This window comes from Lepus europaeus, chromosome 3 (genome assembly GCF_033115175.1).
Source record: "Lepus europaeus isolate LE1 chromosome 3, mLepTim1.pri, whole genome shotgun sequence".
In the NCBI taxonomy this organism is placed as follows: Eukaryota; Metazoa; Chordata; class Mammalia; order Lagomorpha; family Leporidae; genus Lepus; species Lepus europaeus.
The window spans coordinates 36,621,189-36,637,139 of record NC_084829.1 but is presented as its reverse complement, the minus strand read 5'-3'; the positions used below and the strand labels follow the sequence as shown (position 1 = coordinate 36,637,139).

The window sequence follows — 15,951 nt, the reverse complement described above, 5'->3', positions numbered from 1 at the left end:
TGCTCTGGCATTCTGTGCTTGCTCAGTACCCTGTATTCTGGTTAGACCATACACGTTTGACTCAGTTCTTTAAAAAAAAATTTTTTTTTTTTTTTTGGACAGGCAGAGTGGATAGTGAGAGAGAGACAGAAAGAAAGATCTTCCTTTTGCCGTTGGTTCACCCTCCAATGGCCGCCGTGGCCGGCGCACTGTGGCCGGCGCATCGCGCTGATCCGAAGCCAGGAGCCAGGTGCTTCTCCTGGTCTCCAATGTGGGTGCAGGGCCCAAGGACTTGGGCCATCCTCCACTGCACTCCCGGGCCATAGCAGAGAGCTGGCCTGGAAGAAGGGCAACCAGTATAGAATCCGGCGCCCCAACCGGGACTAGAACCCAGTGTGCCAGCGCCGCAAAGCGGAGGATTAGCCTGTTGAGCCACCGCACCGGTCTAAAAAATTTTTTTTAAAATTTATTTGAAAGGCAGAGACAGAGAAACAGAGAGAACTCCCATCTGTTAGTTCATTTCCCAAATACTCATAACAGCTAGGGTTGAGACCGGCTGGAATCAGGAGCCCAGAACTCCATCCAGATCTCCGATGGGGCAGCAGGCTCCCAGTTACTAGAGCCATCACCTACTGCCTCCAGGTGTGAACATTAGCAGGAAGCTAGAAGTGGAAGCAGAACTGGGATCTGAACCCAGTGGCTCCAATACAGAATACAGGCATCCCAAATAGTATTTTTTTTTTTTTAAAGATTTTATTTATTTGAAAGACAGAGTTACAGAGAGAGGTGCAGACAGAGAGAGAGAGGTCTTCCATCTGCTGGTTCACTCCCCAGATGGCTGCAATGGCCAGAGCTGTGCTGATCTGAAGCCAGGAACCAGGAGCTTCTTCTGGGTCTCTCATGAGGGTGCAGGGGCCCAAGGACATGGGCTGTCTTCCACTGTTTTCCCAGGCCATCAGCAAGGAGCTGAATCAGAAGTGGAGCAGCTGGGCCTCAAATCAGCACCAATATGGGATGCAGGCACTGCAGGTGCAGGTTTAACCTACTACACCATAGTGCTGGCCCCAGGTGGCTGTTCTATGAGGTCCTTTAGCGCACTATGCCTGCCCATCATGGCAATCTTTGCATTCATCTATTCAACTGAGTGCCTGTTACCATTTTAAGTGTTAACATCTCAGCAAATAAGAAAATAATGCTGTGTTTTACTGGAGCTTACAAGTAGAAGACACTGTAACAAAGACTTCACGGTAAAAACTATGACAAACTGAGCAGATAAGTAAGAGACAGTGATCGTGTGTGCGAGTACTTTTTCAGCAAAGGACTGGGAAAGGAAAAGAACTTCTGATGAGATCCTTGAGTAGAGTCCTGAAGGACGTGAAGGAGGCCACTAATAGATGGGTGGGGACTGTTGGAGGCAGAAGGACTACTGGGAATGTGGTCACCTATACTCCAGGCAAAATGAGAGGCCAGAAACTGAAATGGAGAGCATGGAAAGAGGGTTAAATGAGGTTAGATGAGAGAGTACACAGGATCAGAACCTACCGCTCTACTTTCCTTTGTTCAAAAAAACGATTTATGGGGATGGCGCTGTGGTGCAGGGGGTTAAAGCCCTGGCCTGAAGTGCCAGCATCCCATATGGGCGCCGGTTCAAGACATGGCTGCTCCACTTCCCATCCAGCTGCTATGGCCTGGGATAGCAGTAGAGGATGGTCCAAGTCCTTGGGCCCCTGCACCCATGTGAGAGACCCAGAGGAAGCTCCTGGCTCCTGGCTTCAGATTGGCGCAGCTCCGGCCATTGCAGCCATCTGGGGAGTGAACCAGTTAATGAAAGACCTCTCTCTCTGTCTCTACCTCTCTCTGTAACTTTCTTTCTTTTTCCTTCTTTCTTTTTTATTTATTTATTTATTTTTTGACAGGCAGTGTTAGTGAGAGAGAGACAGAGAGAAAGGTCTTACTTTTTCTGTTAGTTCACCCCCCAAGTGGCCACTACGGCTGGCGCATTGCGGTCGGCCCACTATGCTGATCCAAAGCCAGGAGGCAGGTGCTTCCTCCTGGTCTCCCATGCAGGTGCAGGGCCAAGGACCTGGGGCCATTCTCCACTGCCTTCCCAGGCCACAGCAGAGAGCTGGACTGGAAGAGGAACATCCAGGACAGAATCTGGCGCTCCAACCGGGACTAGAACCCTGGGGTGCTGGTGCCGCAGGTGGAGGATTAGCCTAGTGAGCCGCCGCGCTGGCCTTTGTAACTCTTTCAAATAAATAAAATAAGTGTTTAAATATTATTTATTTATTTGAAAAACAGAGTTGCAGAGAGAAGGAGATACAAAGAGAGTTCTTCCATCCACTGGTTCACTCCCCAAATAGCCACAATGACCAGGGCTGGACCAGGCTGAAGCTAGGAGCCAGGAGGCTCTTCCGGGTCTCCCACGTGGGTGCAGGAGCCATCCTCTGCTGCCTTCCCAGGCACATCAGCAAAGAGCTGGACTGGAAGTGGAGCAACCTGGGCATAAACCAGTACCCATATGGGGTGCCAGCATTGTAGACGGCAGCTTAACACTACAGCACTGACCCCACTCTGTTTTCTTTCATTATTTAAGCTGTTCTTCTTCCCCATTAAGAGCCTCAATTCGTTTGTGGACTCAAAAGGCTTCCATAATCTTGGCAGCTCATGACAAGAGCCTCGGGTGATCAGTGACGTCATAAATAAGAGTCACTTGTTAAATGAACGACAGGAGTCACTGTGTACTTGCTCCCATGTAGGAACTCCCTTAATGAGTTGAACTATGAGAGTTAACGGTAAAATTTGTCTTCAAACAGTACTTTATACTTTGTGTGTCTGTGTGGGTGCAAACTGTTGAATCTTTATTTAGTATAGAGTTGATCTTCTGTATTTGAAGATAATCAAAAATGAATTTTAATGAAGAATGGGATGGGAGAGGGAGTAGTAGGAGATGGGACAAGAGTAGGGGTGGGAGGGCAGGTATGGGAGGAAGAACTGCTATATTCCAACAGCTGTACCTATAAAATTTACATTTATGAAATAAAAGCTTTCTAAAAAAAAAAATAAAAAAGAGCCTCAATTCAGCTTGAATGCAATTTGAGTTCGAGTCCCAGCTACTCTACTGCTCCGCTTCTGATCCAGCTTCCTGTTCAGGTGCATCCTGGCTGGGCAGCAGATAATGGCTCAAATAAATGGATCGCTGCCACCCATGTGATAGATCTGGACGGACTTTAGGGCAACTGCTTTGGCCTGGCTATTTCAGGCATTTGGAAAGGAAAACAGCAGACAGAAGATCTCTCTATATCTCACAAATAAAATGGAAATAATTTCTAAAAAGTTTATAAAACTTCAACTCAATGATCAGGGATCGCATTTATCACTGTAGTCCTCAGAATTAACACCATGCCTCACATAGGGTGAATATTCAAAATTTTTAATAAAGTTTTTTTTTTTTTTTTTTTTGGACAGGCAGAGTGGACAGTGAGAGAGAGAGAGAGACAGAGAGAAAGGTCTTCCTTTGCCGTTGGTTCACCCCCCAATGGCCGCTGAGGCCACGCGCAATGCGGTCAGCACGCTGCGCTGATCCGATGGCAGGAGCCAGGTACTTCTCCTGGTCTCCCATGGGGTGCAGGGCCCAAGCACTTGGGCCATCCTCCACTGCACTCCCTGGCCACAGCTGAGAGCTGGACTGGAAGAGGGGCAACTGGGACAGAATCCGGTGGCCCGACCGGGACTAGAACCCGGTGTGCCGGTGCCGCAGGTGGAGGATTAGCCTATTGAGCTGTGGCACCGGCCGATAAGACTTTTTTTTTTTAAATACATATGTTTAAAAGGCAGAGAGACAAGAGAGAGCACCCATCTGCTGCTTCATTCCCCCAAATGCTTGCCAAAGCTAAGACTGGGCCTACAGGTGGATCCAAGTCTCCCACATGGGTGGCAGATCAATCCAGGTCTCCTAGCCACTCGAGCCACCACCACTGCCTCCCCGAGTCTGCATTAGAGTCGGGAGCCAGAGCCGGACATCAAACTCAGGTGCTCCAGTATGGGACACAGGAGTGTGTTAGCTGCTAGGCTAAATGCCTGCCCCTGAAACATTTATTGGATAAAATCAATAAAATGTAAATACAGAAACTCCTTTTACCAATCCAGTGCCTTCAGCTCCATCTGTATTGAAATGGAATTCTAAGCTTATTACTTAAACAATCATTTTTAGTAGGTGGAATGTCAAGATGGGTCATCATCTGCCCACTGACTTTCTCTAAAGCAAAGCTGTTCACTGGCCCTGTTGGAGGTGCTTTGCTAGATCACAGGAGAACTAGAACCCACTTCTAGTTCCCCCTTCAAGAAAGCAGCACAAGGAATTCAGTGTGAGAAACTTGGGGTGGGAAGCTGTAAAACAGGGGGAAAGTGACAGAAAACTAATTTCCACATAACCCACAGCAATTCAGTTTCCTGAAATTTGAGGAAACAATTCCTGGGAAGGGTCCAACAATTCTTTATTGCCTACGAGCAATAAAGAATAAAGAATAATAAAGAAAAAGAATAAAGAAGGGATTGCATCAAATTGAGAAGTTTCTGTACTTCAAAAGAAACAGTCAGGAAAGTGAAGAGGCAACCGACAGAATGGGAAAAAATATTTGCAAACTATACTACAGATAAAGGATTGATAACCAGAATCTACAAAGAAATCAAGAAAATCCACAACAACAAAACAAACAACCCACTTAAGAGATGGGCCAAGGACCTCAATAGACATTTTTCGAAAGAGGAAATCCAAATGGCCAACAGACACATGAAAAAATGTTCAAGATCACTAGCAATCAGAGAAATGCAAATCAAAACCACAATGAGGTTCCATCTCACCCCGGTGAGAATGGCTCACATTCAGAAATCTACCAACAACAGATGCTGGAGAGGATGTGGGGAAAAAGGGACACTAACCCACTGTTGGTGGGAATGCAAGCTGGTTAAGCCACTATGGAAATCTGTCTGGAGATTCCTCAGAAACCTGAACATAACCCTACCATACAACCCAGCCATCCCACTCCTTGGAATTTACCCCAAGGAAATTAATTTGGCAAATAAAAAAGCCATCTGCACATTAATGTTTATTGCAGCTCAATTCACAATAGCTAAGACCTGGAACCAACCCAAATGCCCATCAACAGTAGACTGGATAAAGAAATTATGGGACATGTACTCCATAGAATACTATACAGCAGTAAGAAACAACGAAACCCAGTCATTTGCAACAAGATGGAGGAATCTGGAAAACATCATGCTGAGTGAATTAAGCCAGTCCCAAAGAGAAAAATATCATTTGTCTTCCCTGATCGGTGACAACTGAGCGCCAAAGGGGAAACCTGTTAAGTGAAATGGACACTATAAGCAACAATGAACTGATCAGCTCCTGTCCTGACTTTAGATGTACAATGTAATACTTTATCCTTTTTAGTATTTGTTGTTGTTGTTGTTGTTCTAGTACTATTGGTTGAACTCAGTAATTAACACACAATTATTCTTAGGTGTTTAAATTTTAACTGAAAAGTGATCCCTGTTAAATCTAAGAGTGGAAAAAGAGAGGGAGGAGATGAACAATTTGGAACATGCTCAATCGGACTGGCCACAAATGGTGGAGTTAGAAATGTGCCAGGGGGCCGGCGCCGCGGCTCAGTAGGCTAATCCTCCGCCTTGCAGCGCCGGCACACCGGGTTCTAGTCCCGGTCGGGGCACCGATCCTATCCCGGTTGCCCCTCTTCCAGGCCAGCTCTCTGCTGTGGCCAGGGAGTGCAGTGGAGGATGGCCCAAGTCCTTGGGCCCTGCACCCCATGGGAGACCAGGAGAAGCACCTGGCTCCTGCCATCGGATCAGCGCGGTGCGCCGGCCGCACCGCGCCTACCGCAGCGGCCATTGGAGGGTGAACCAACGGCAAAGGAAGACCTTTCTCTCTGTCTCTCTCTCACTGTCCACTCTGCCTGTCAAAAAAAAAAAAAAAAAAAAAAAAAAAAAAAAAGAAATGTGCCAGGGGATTCCAACACAATCCCATCAAGATGGCATGTACCAATGCCATCGCACTAGTCCAAGTGATCAATTTCAGCTCACAATTGATAGCTCTGATAGGTCTAAGAGTCAAAGAGATCACACAAACAAGACAAGTATCTGCTAATACTAACTGATAGAATCAAAAAGGGAGAGAAAGATCCAACATGGGAAGTGGGATACACAGCAGACTCATAGAATGGCAGATGTCCTAAACAACACTCTGGCCTCAGAATCAGCCCTCAAGGCATTCGGATCTGGCGGAAGAGCCCATGAGAGTATAGCAGGCATGGAAAGCCAAGATATCATGGAAAAAAAAAAAGACCTAAATGAATGATCTCTGTGAGTGAGATCCCAGTGGAAAGAACGGGGCCATCAAAGAAGGAGGTACCCTTCTCCGAAGGGAGGAGAGAACTTCCACTTTGACTATGACCCTATCGGAATAAGATCAAAGTCAGCGAACTCTAAAGGCTTCCATAGCCCTGGCAACTCATGACTAGAGCCTAGGGAGATTACTGACGCCATGAACAGGAGTGTCAAATTGTTAAATCAGCAACAGGAGTCACTGTGTACTTACACCCCATGTGGGATCTGTCCCTAATGTGTCGTCTAAAGCGAAGTGATGCTATAACTAGTACTGAAACAGTATTTTTATACTTTGCGTTTCTGTGTGGGCACAAACTGATGAGGTCTTTACTAATTATATACTGAAGTGATCTTCTGTATATAAAGAGAATTGGAAATGAAAAAAAAAAAAAAACCTGGTGTTAAAATGGAAATGGCATAGAAAATTAATTAATTTGAAAAAAAATTATGTAGGATCTCTGTCTTTAATGTGCTGTACATTGCTATTTAATGCTATAATTAGTAATCCAATGGTAGTTTTTTCACTTTATGTTGCTATATGGGCAAAATGTTGAAATCTTTACCTAATATATACTAAACTGATCTTCTGTATACAAAGAGAATTGAAAATGAATCTTTACATGAATGCAAGGGGAAAGGGAGCGGGAAAGGGGAGGGTTGCGGGCGGGAGGGAAGTTATAGGAGGGGGGAAGCCATTGTAACCCATAAGCTATACTTTGGAAATTTATATTCATTAAATAAAAGTTTAATAAAAAAAATAAAAATAAAAATAAAAAATAAAAAAATAAAAAGAAAGGATCTGTCCTTAAAAAAAAAAAAAAGTTAGCATAAAGATCCAATGTTGTTGACCCTTCTGACAAAAAAAATAAAGAAGGGGCCGGCACCGTGGCTCACTTGGTTAATCCTCCACCTGCGGCGCCGGCATCCCATATGGGATTCTAGTTCTGGTTGCTCCTCTTCCAGTCCAGCTCCGCAGTAGCTCGGGAAGGCAGTGGAGGATGGCCCAAGTGCTTGGGCCCCTGCACCCACATGGGAGACCAGGAGGAAGCACCTGGCTCCTGGCTTCGGTTCGGCGCAGCCATTTGGGGGTGAACCAATGGAAGGAAGACCTTTCTCTGTCTTTCTCTCTCTCTCACTGTCTGTCAAAAAAATAAAATAAAATAAAGATCTAGATTACGATGTTAAAAAAAAAAAAAAAGAAAGAAAACCACTACAGCCAAGAATAGGCAATACTGTAGTTGTACAAATGTGTAGCTTATTTGTGTTAGATTCTAACAGCAGCTATTTAAATTTTTTGCATTTCCATTAGTAACTAAATATTTGCAGCATGTATATGCACATACATGTGGCTTCCTACCAAAAATTACCACCAAGAAGCCAACAGAAATGCCCAAATGATTTATAATAATTTGAAAGTTATCTATCTGTATCTTCATAAAACTTTGTCACCTGTATGACCACATCACATGGCAGTTAAGAGTAATGTGAAATATACTTTAAAAAAAAAAAATTTACGAGGCCAGCGCTGTGGCATAGTGGGTAAAGCTGCTGCCTGCAATGCCAGCATCCCATATGGGTGCTGGTTTGAGTCCTGGCTGCTCTACTTCCAAGCCAGCTCTCTACTATGATCTGGGAAAGCAGTAGAAGTTTGCCCAAGTCTTTGGGCCCCTGCACTCCTGTTGGAGACTCAAAAGAAGCTCTTGGCTCCTGGCTTTGGGTCAGCCCAGTGAACCAGTGGAAGGAAGGTCTCTCACTCTTGCTCTTGCTCTCACTATGCCTCTGCCTCTCTGTAACTCTGCCTTTCAAATAAATAAATAAGTCTTTTTAAAAAAGGAGCAGGATCAGAAGTGGAGTAGCCAGGATTTGAAACAGTGCTCATACGGGATGCTGGCTTAACCCACTAAGCCATAAAGCTGGCCCTGATAAAGACTAACTCCACCTTTTTCAAATACCACCTCCATTTGTTTGGTTCAGTAAATGCATATTGTTCCTAATGAAAAAAAAAACTCACTACTTACTGTTTCTTTCTCAAAGCTGTGGTCTTACAAATGAAGTACACAGAATTCCCATTAACCCAGAAATTTAAAACTCAGTAAAATGTTATAGTATGATAAATGAAAAGTGCTAACTGAAACATAAAAGCACCAATACATGTAACACATGGCTAAAAGTCAAACATAAACCTAAAAAAGTAATTACAGAGATTTTTGCTAATTAGCATGGAAAACTCATGCTAAAACTTATAGCTTGCTCTGACCTGCAGCCTTCAGTGTGTTTGGTTTGGTTTTCCTTGTTTTTGTTTTGAGTCTGAGAGCTTTAAGGAGGTCGCGGGGTGTTTTATCACAGATACCGCTTCTCCCCCCCACCATGACTCCCAGCTTTTAGAACAGTGGGCCTCATTTATGTTATTTGCCTGGCCCTAATTAAATTTGCAAACCCTGCAATTTTAAGTGAAGATGTTTAGTGGCTTCTGCATATTCTGGAAAGATTTTGCAAAATACTGCCCTGGACATGTGCTACTAAGTGATACAAACATCACAAAAGTAAACAATGAAACAGTTTCCTAATGGCAACACCAGTTTCTATTTTCAGAGGTTTCCAGGGACTGAAAACTCTTCAGCTGTCAACTCTCAATTCTCATCATTTTAGGGAAGCTGACCAGGGCCTGGAGAGAGGTACAGTAACTTGTCCTAGGCCAGATAGTGAATTGGCGACTGAAAGGACAAAATGTTCTTTGCTTCCCTCAACCAGACTGATTTCCCTGAGGGCAAGGACTAGGGTTTCTGGTCATCCTGAGCCTGCTGCAACATACTGCCAATATTCTGCTTGCTGTAGGGATTCAAGTGGTATTGAAATTTGCTCCCATGGGATGAATTCAGCTCTTTTTATAAAATATAGTCAGGACCCAGCTGGAGTTAAGAAAAGACAGATTCCTGCTCAGCAGTCACGTGGAATGAACAAGCACAATTTTGTTTTCGTGGGGAATCTTACAGTGGTGGGGGTCTCACTTGGATGAAAGAGCCAAAGGCACCCCAGTCACTAACAACACTGGCCTCAATTAAAGTCTTTTCACATAGGAAAAACAGATTCATAATCCAGTTAAAAATGATCAATTAAGTTGGAATACAACATCTGCTCAACTCAACAGATCATCAATTTTTTGGTTAAATAAATCCATCAGACCGGCGCCACGGCTCAATAGGCTAATCCTCCGCCTGTGGCGCCGGCACACCGGGTTCTAGTCCCGGTCAGGGCACCGGATTCTGTCCCGGTTGCCCCCCTTCCAAGCCAGCTCTCTGCTGTGGCCCAGGAGTGCAGTGGAGGATGGCCCAAGTGCTTGGGCCCTGCACCTGCATGGGAGACCAAGAGAAGCACCTGGCTCCTGCCTTTGGATCAGCGCAGTGCGCCGGCTGCAGCAGCCATTGGAGGGTGAACCAACGGCAAAGGAAGACCTTTCTCTCTGTCTCTCTCTCACTGTCCACTCTGCCTGTCAAAAATAAATAAAAATAAATAAATAAATAAATAAATCTATCCTCATTATACCTTACACTTTGGAATAAAGCTCAGACTGGACTCAATGTTTTCCAGAGTTATTCACAACTTTAGCACTTCTTCCACACTTAGGGAGGTATCAAAAATCATCATTCTGAGGTCTGTGCTGTGGCATAGCAGGTAAAGCCATGCCTCCCATGCCAGCATCCCATATTGGTGCCAGTTTGAGACCCAACTGTTCCACTTCTGATCCAGCTTTCTATGGCCTGGGAAAGCAGTAGAAGATGGCCCAAGACCTTGGGCCCCTGCATCCACATGGGAGACCGGGAAGAAGCTCCTGGCTTTGGGTCAGTACAGCTCCAGCCATTGCAGCCATGTGGGGAGTAAACCAGCAGATGGAAGACTTCTCTCTCTCTCCTTCTCTGCCTCAGCCTCTCTGTAACTCTGCCTTTTAAATAAAATAAATGTCTTTAAAAAAATCATTCAGCAACAGTCTTCCAAACATAGCCTGCAGCGGGATTCAACATGCCCCTGGACGGCATCCAGTCATCTTGGAAGCCTCCATTCTGATGTCAAGTAGGTTTGCAGAAAACACAGCTATTCTTCGTTATCGCCTATTTTTCCCTCTTCTTGTTTCTTGAGCCTTCATTAGCAGGATCAGTGTCCATGTGGCTGAGATCTGGTAAGCAGACCAGACTCTCTTCTCTGAGCTGTACCATGTACCTTTCCTCCTCTTTCCGTTGTATTTCTTCATTTCTTTTTCATTCTGCCACGCACACGCACATGTGCGCGCGCGCACACACACACACGCAGGCATGCACTCCTTTCTGTAGACAGAACGTACAACGTTCAAACACATCCCCCTGCTTGTTCTGAGGGGAAGGAGCACCTGGTGCTTGCACTCTGCGCATGGTCAGGGTGGAGAGAAACTGGTTAGGTTCTGCACCAGGGACAACGGGGAGTGGAGGTGAAAGAAGAGCAGTTGTATCTGCAATACTGTTTTGGCTTTCACAATAGCCACCCTTTCCACTCAGGAATGTAAAACTTGAGCAAAAGTAAGTCTGTATTTAAGGTGTTCCCTCTCTCTGGTACAGTGTGTGAACTGGGGACATGGAGAGGTGTGTAAATTGGGATCCTGGAAAGGTTACTGTGGCAGAGGGTTTGCGCACGCACAGGAACACTTGCTGCAATCTATTGTGGACCCACACATGTGCAACCTGAGTATTCAAAGGCATGACCCACGGAGCAGCCTTTCCCGCTGGGGTCAGCAGCCAGGGGACAGACTCCTCCCATCTGAGGTACATTTGTACGGCTTCCTAGCTCCTGGCTGTTGTCACCCCAGCTGCCCTTGGTGGTAGCCAACTCCACACCATATCCCTGCCATTTCTTTCTCTTCTTCCCCGTTTCATTTTTCTTAGCTCCTCTGCCACCCCCAGCACTGCTGGTTCCTTAGGCCCCCAGGTTCTGCTTGCTGAAGAGATTCCAGGCTAAAACAAGAAATAGTCACAAAACAAGAAGAACCCTTTCTCAACATGCAGGGTCTGCCCCTTGTTTCACGCAAAATCTAATGCTTCAAGGATGAGCATGTAGTCTGGTACCTCCCACCCACGCACATGAAAGACAAGGAAGAGCCCACATAGAACCAGGGCTCATGACATTTCTTGAAGAGTACTTTTACAAGCCAGAATAGGCAACTTGAGAAAAAAAAAATCAGTGTCAAGTTTCTCTCTATTCTCTTCCAAGTAGTTCTTGTAAGAACTCAAACACTGTCTCCAGATAGGGTACAAGGTGCCTGACAGGATGGAAATGCTGGAACGTGAGTCCAGTATGAGTCCACTCCCGCCGCCCAGAAGAGCTGGGTAATAGGAAGAAGGCATCTGTTTAAGTCGGCAGACTGCTAAGTGGTTGGGGAGCGAGGTGGGCTAGTCAACTCTAGCTTAGGAAGGCTAGGGCAGAACGATTTACTCACACGTCATTGAACTCCTCCAGAGACCTTGCAGGTGTAAAGACGTCCAACAGACCAATCACCTAGAAGAAAACATAAAATTCAAACAGGAAGTAAACACTGAGCTTACTATGGGACTCCTCAGGTCTTAGTCACTTTAAGTGGCACTAATTCAAATCCAGCCATGTCAGCTCCATGCTATCACAGCATCACACAATTAAACAACTCCAACTGATTTTTCCACCCAAATTATGCTTCTAGTTTTTACCTGTTAGTAATACTTCTCATAATAATCTATTTTTCTGCTAAAAAAAAATATCATCTCTGGGGCCGGCGCTGTGGCATAGCAGGTAAAGCCACTGTCTTGCAGTGCTGCTATCCCAATGGGCACCAGTTGGAGTCCTGGCTCCTCCACTTCTGACCCAGCACCCTGTGAATGTGACTGGGAGAGCAGAAAATGGCCCAAGTCCTTAGGCCTCTGCACCCACGTAGGAGACCCAGAAGAAGCTCCTGGCTCCTGGCTCCTGGCTTCGGATCCACCCAGCTCCAGCCATTGCAGCCATTTGGGGAGTGAACCAGTAGATGGAAGACCTCCCTCTCTCTCTCTCTCTGCCTCTGCCTCTCTGTAACTCTGCCTTTCAAATAAATAAATCTTTTTAAAAAAGAAAAGAATTTAAAAAGTTCTCTTCATAGGCTAAAGCAAAGAGCTACTTAGTACTCAGTAATCCATGGTCTTTGAGTAGTTTTTCAGATCACAGATTTACGATAATGTATACACAGAGTACACCTACTCCAGATCCCCTAAGCCCAAACCACTCATTTCCACATAGCTGGACATCAAAAAGGAAAAAAAGAAATATTATAATTCACTTGTGACATGCCTAGCCAGACTGAAGGGTATCGGGATAGGAAACAAAAACTACCGTCATGAAAACTGAACCATGACTGGGCCCACGGCACGTTACTCTGAACAACCAAATTACCCAGCCCTGAAATAAGATACGTTAGCACTCAAAACATTGTTGTGAAAAAGAACCTCTCATTAGGATGTTAGTCTGCTCACTCAAATATCAGACTTTTTTTTTTAATTATTTTTATTTTTTTGACAGGCAGTGTGGACAGTGAGAGAGAGAGACAGAGAGAAAGGTCTTCCTTTATTACCGTTGGTTCACCCCCAATGGCCGCTGCAGCCGGCGCACTGCACACTGCGCTGATCCAACGCCAGGAGCCAGGTGCTTCTCTTGGTCTCCCATGCAGGTGCAGGGCCCAAGCACTTGGGCCATCCTCCACTGCACTCCAGGGCAACAGCAGAGAGCTGGACTGGAAGAGGAGCAACCGAGACAGAATCCGGTGCCCTGACAGGGACTAGAACCCGGTGTGCCGGTGCCGCAGGCGGAGGATTAGCCTATTGAGCCACGGCGCCGGCCCAGACTTTTTTTTTTAAAAAAATTATGTATTATTTATTTGAAAGGCAGAGTTACAGAGAGAGAGGTAGAGATAGAGATCTTCTATCCACTGGTTCATTCCTCAAACAGCCGCAATGATCAGGGCTGGGCCAGGTGCTTCTCCCAGGTCTCTTACAGGGGTTCAGGGGCCCAAGCACTTGGGCCATCTTCTGCTGCTTCCCCAGGCACATAAGCAGGGAGCTGGATCAGAAGTGGAGCAGCCAAGAATCAAACCGTGCACACAAGGTAGGCCAGCACCACAAGCAGCAGCTTAAGCCACTAAGGGATGACACCAGCCCCTCACATATTAGACTTTTAAAAACAACTTCAATTATACAGCCTGAACCTGAATGAAGGGAAAGAAGACACCTCCTTGGGATTCAAGAAGAACTCTTCAAGTTCTTGTAAATTGTTACAGAAGATATAGAGTCACCTTTCAGATCCTCACCCAGACAACTGTATGCAAAATTAGCCATGACTGTACCAGCCATTTGTCATATATTTCCTTTGATTACTCTGATGCACATAAACAGGAGTTACACTACACATAGAGTTTTAGTTAATATATGACTACCCTGAAGTCCTTACATTTTTTCAGTATTTATATATATACCATATACATTATTTGCGTATAAACATAATATAATGCTAATATTTGGTAAATGAGTCTGGTATCTTCTCTGAGCCCCATTTTCCTCAAATGAAGGACATGTGGATATCACTGCTTATTCTCACAGTGCTGCGGGGAAGACTAAGGAGACATTGTGCTTAAAGGTACCTGGCACACGGGACTCACTGAATGTGGCTCACCTAAATAAGCAGTGATCAGAACCAGTGGAGTTCTACAAAGAAATACAGAATACAATACAAACAAGCAACCAAAGCAGCCACTTCTAGTGACAGAATTTGAGACATAAAGCAAAACTAGAGTATTCACGTGATTAAAAAAGTATGGCTGCAAGAAACACAGGAAGGAACTTGGAAACAATACAGAGAAGAGCAGACTAGGAAATACTCTATCAAATATAATCTCCTTAAAAAGGGAAATACTTAATGTATTTAACACAAGCACAGCAAAAATAATTTTATGAAACGACCCAAATTGTACCAAAGCATTCGTAGGTTTTTGGTGTGTGTATGGGGGGGCCACTTTTACAAAATATCCCTCTTCCATTAATCCTTTTTATGGAGTAGGAATCATAAAAAAAATACCGTGAAACAAAACTGAAGAATACTTTTGAGTAATCTGTAGAAGCTTTTCATTTCTTAAATGGACACTTCTTTCATTCAAGTCATATTTTAGCTTATTCCCATACGCCTTCTGCCATTATATGATTTCAGTCACCTAAAAGTAACCTGGGAATAAATATTTAGAAAAGACATTTATAGGGGCTGGCCTTGTGGTGCAGTGGGTTAAGCCACTGCCTATGATACCAGCATTCCATATCACAGTGCTGGTTCAAGTCCTGGAACTCTGCTAATATGCCTGGGAAAGTAGCAGAAGATACCCCAAATACTTGTGATCCTGCCACTCATGTGGGAGGACTGGATGGAATTCCTGGCTCCTGGCTTCAGCTTGACCCAGTCCTGGCTGTTGCAGTTTAATGGAATAAACCAGCAGAAGGAAGATCTCTCTGTGACAAGTTGCCTGCTAAATAAATAAATCCTCTATAAAAAAGTCTTTGAGGCTGGTGTGGCATAGCAGGTAAGGTCTCTCTGTGATGCCAGCATCCCATAGGGGCACTGGTTACTCCTCTTCAGATCCAGCTCCCTGCTAATGGTCTGGGAAAAACAGTGGAAGATGGCCCAAGTGTTTGGGCCTCTGCCACCTACGTCAGGAACCCAGATGAAGCTCTTGGCTCCTAACTTCAGTCAGGCCCAGCTCTGGCCACTGTGACCATCTGGGGAGTAAAAACCAGTAGATGGAAGATCTCGTTCTCTCTCTCTTTCAAATAAATTTAAACAAAACAAACAAACAAACAAAAAACTTTAATTTATAAGATGAATGGGCCAGCACAACGGCTCACTTGGTTAATTCTCCAACTGTGGTGTTGGCACACCGGGTTCTAGTCCCAGTTGGGGCACTGGTTCTGTCCCGGTTGCTCCTCTTCCAGTCCAGCTCTCTGCTGTGGCTTGGGAGGGCAGTGGAGGATGGCCCAAATGCTTGGGCCCTGCACCCGCATGGGAGACCAGAAGGAAGCGCCTGGCTCCTGGCTTCGGATCGGCACAGCACGCCGGCCATGGCAGCCATCTTGTGGGGGTGAACCAATGGAAAAGGAAGACCTTTCTCTCTAACTCTGCCTTTCCAAAAAAAAAAAAAAAAAAAGATGAATGAACAGCAAAATATCTCTAATGATTATCCTAGGATGGTCCAAAGGGCAACAAATACTGCCCTCAGAATACTTTAACTCAGTAACAAAAGACAATACTTAATGTCTTTAACATAATCATACAAAAACAATCAACTGGTCTACTACATTAAGGTTAAATCTAAGGTTCCTACATGAAATTTATGAAAGGATTCCAATTCTTTCTTTTTTCTTTAAGCCAAAGATCTAGGGAGCTGAAAGATAGACTCTGATAATCCTTGGAGCATCCTCTAAGCATCTGTAGGGCCCAAGAATCAATGTACAAGGGAAGACCAGCTCAAAGGAAAACAAAATACAGTATCCTCTTGAAAATCTG

General features: G+C 45.0%; 1 protein-coding gene across 3 annotated transcripts in view; it reads right to left on the bottom strand.

The window, feature by feature from the left end:
• MAPK14 (mitogen-activated protein kinase 14) overlaps window positions 1-15,951 on the bottom strand; it is a 91,158-nt gene that overhangs the window by 32,072 nt on the left and 43,135 nt on the right. For all 3 annotated transcript variants that reach the window (XM_062186020.1, XM_062186019.1, XM_062186018.1), the window contains exon 3: window positions 11,846-11,904. In XM_062186020.1, the coding sequence (XP_062042004.1) occupies window positions 11,846-11,904 (59 nt within the window). The remainder of the gene's footprint in view (window positions 1-11,845; window positions 11,905-15,951) is intronic.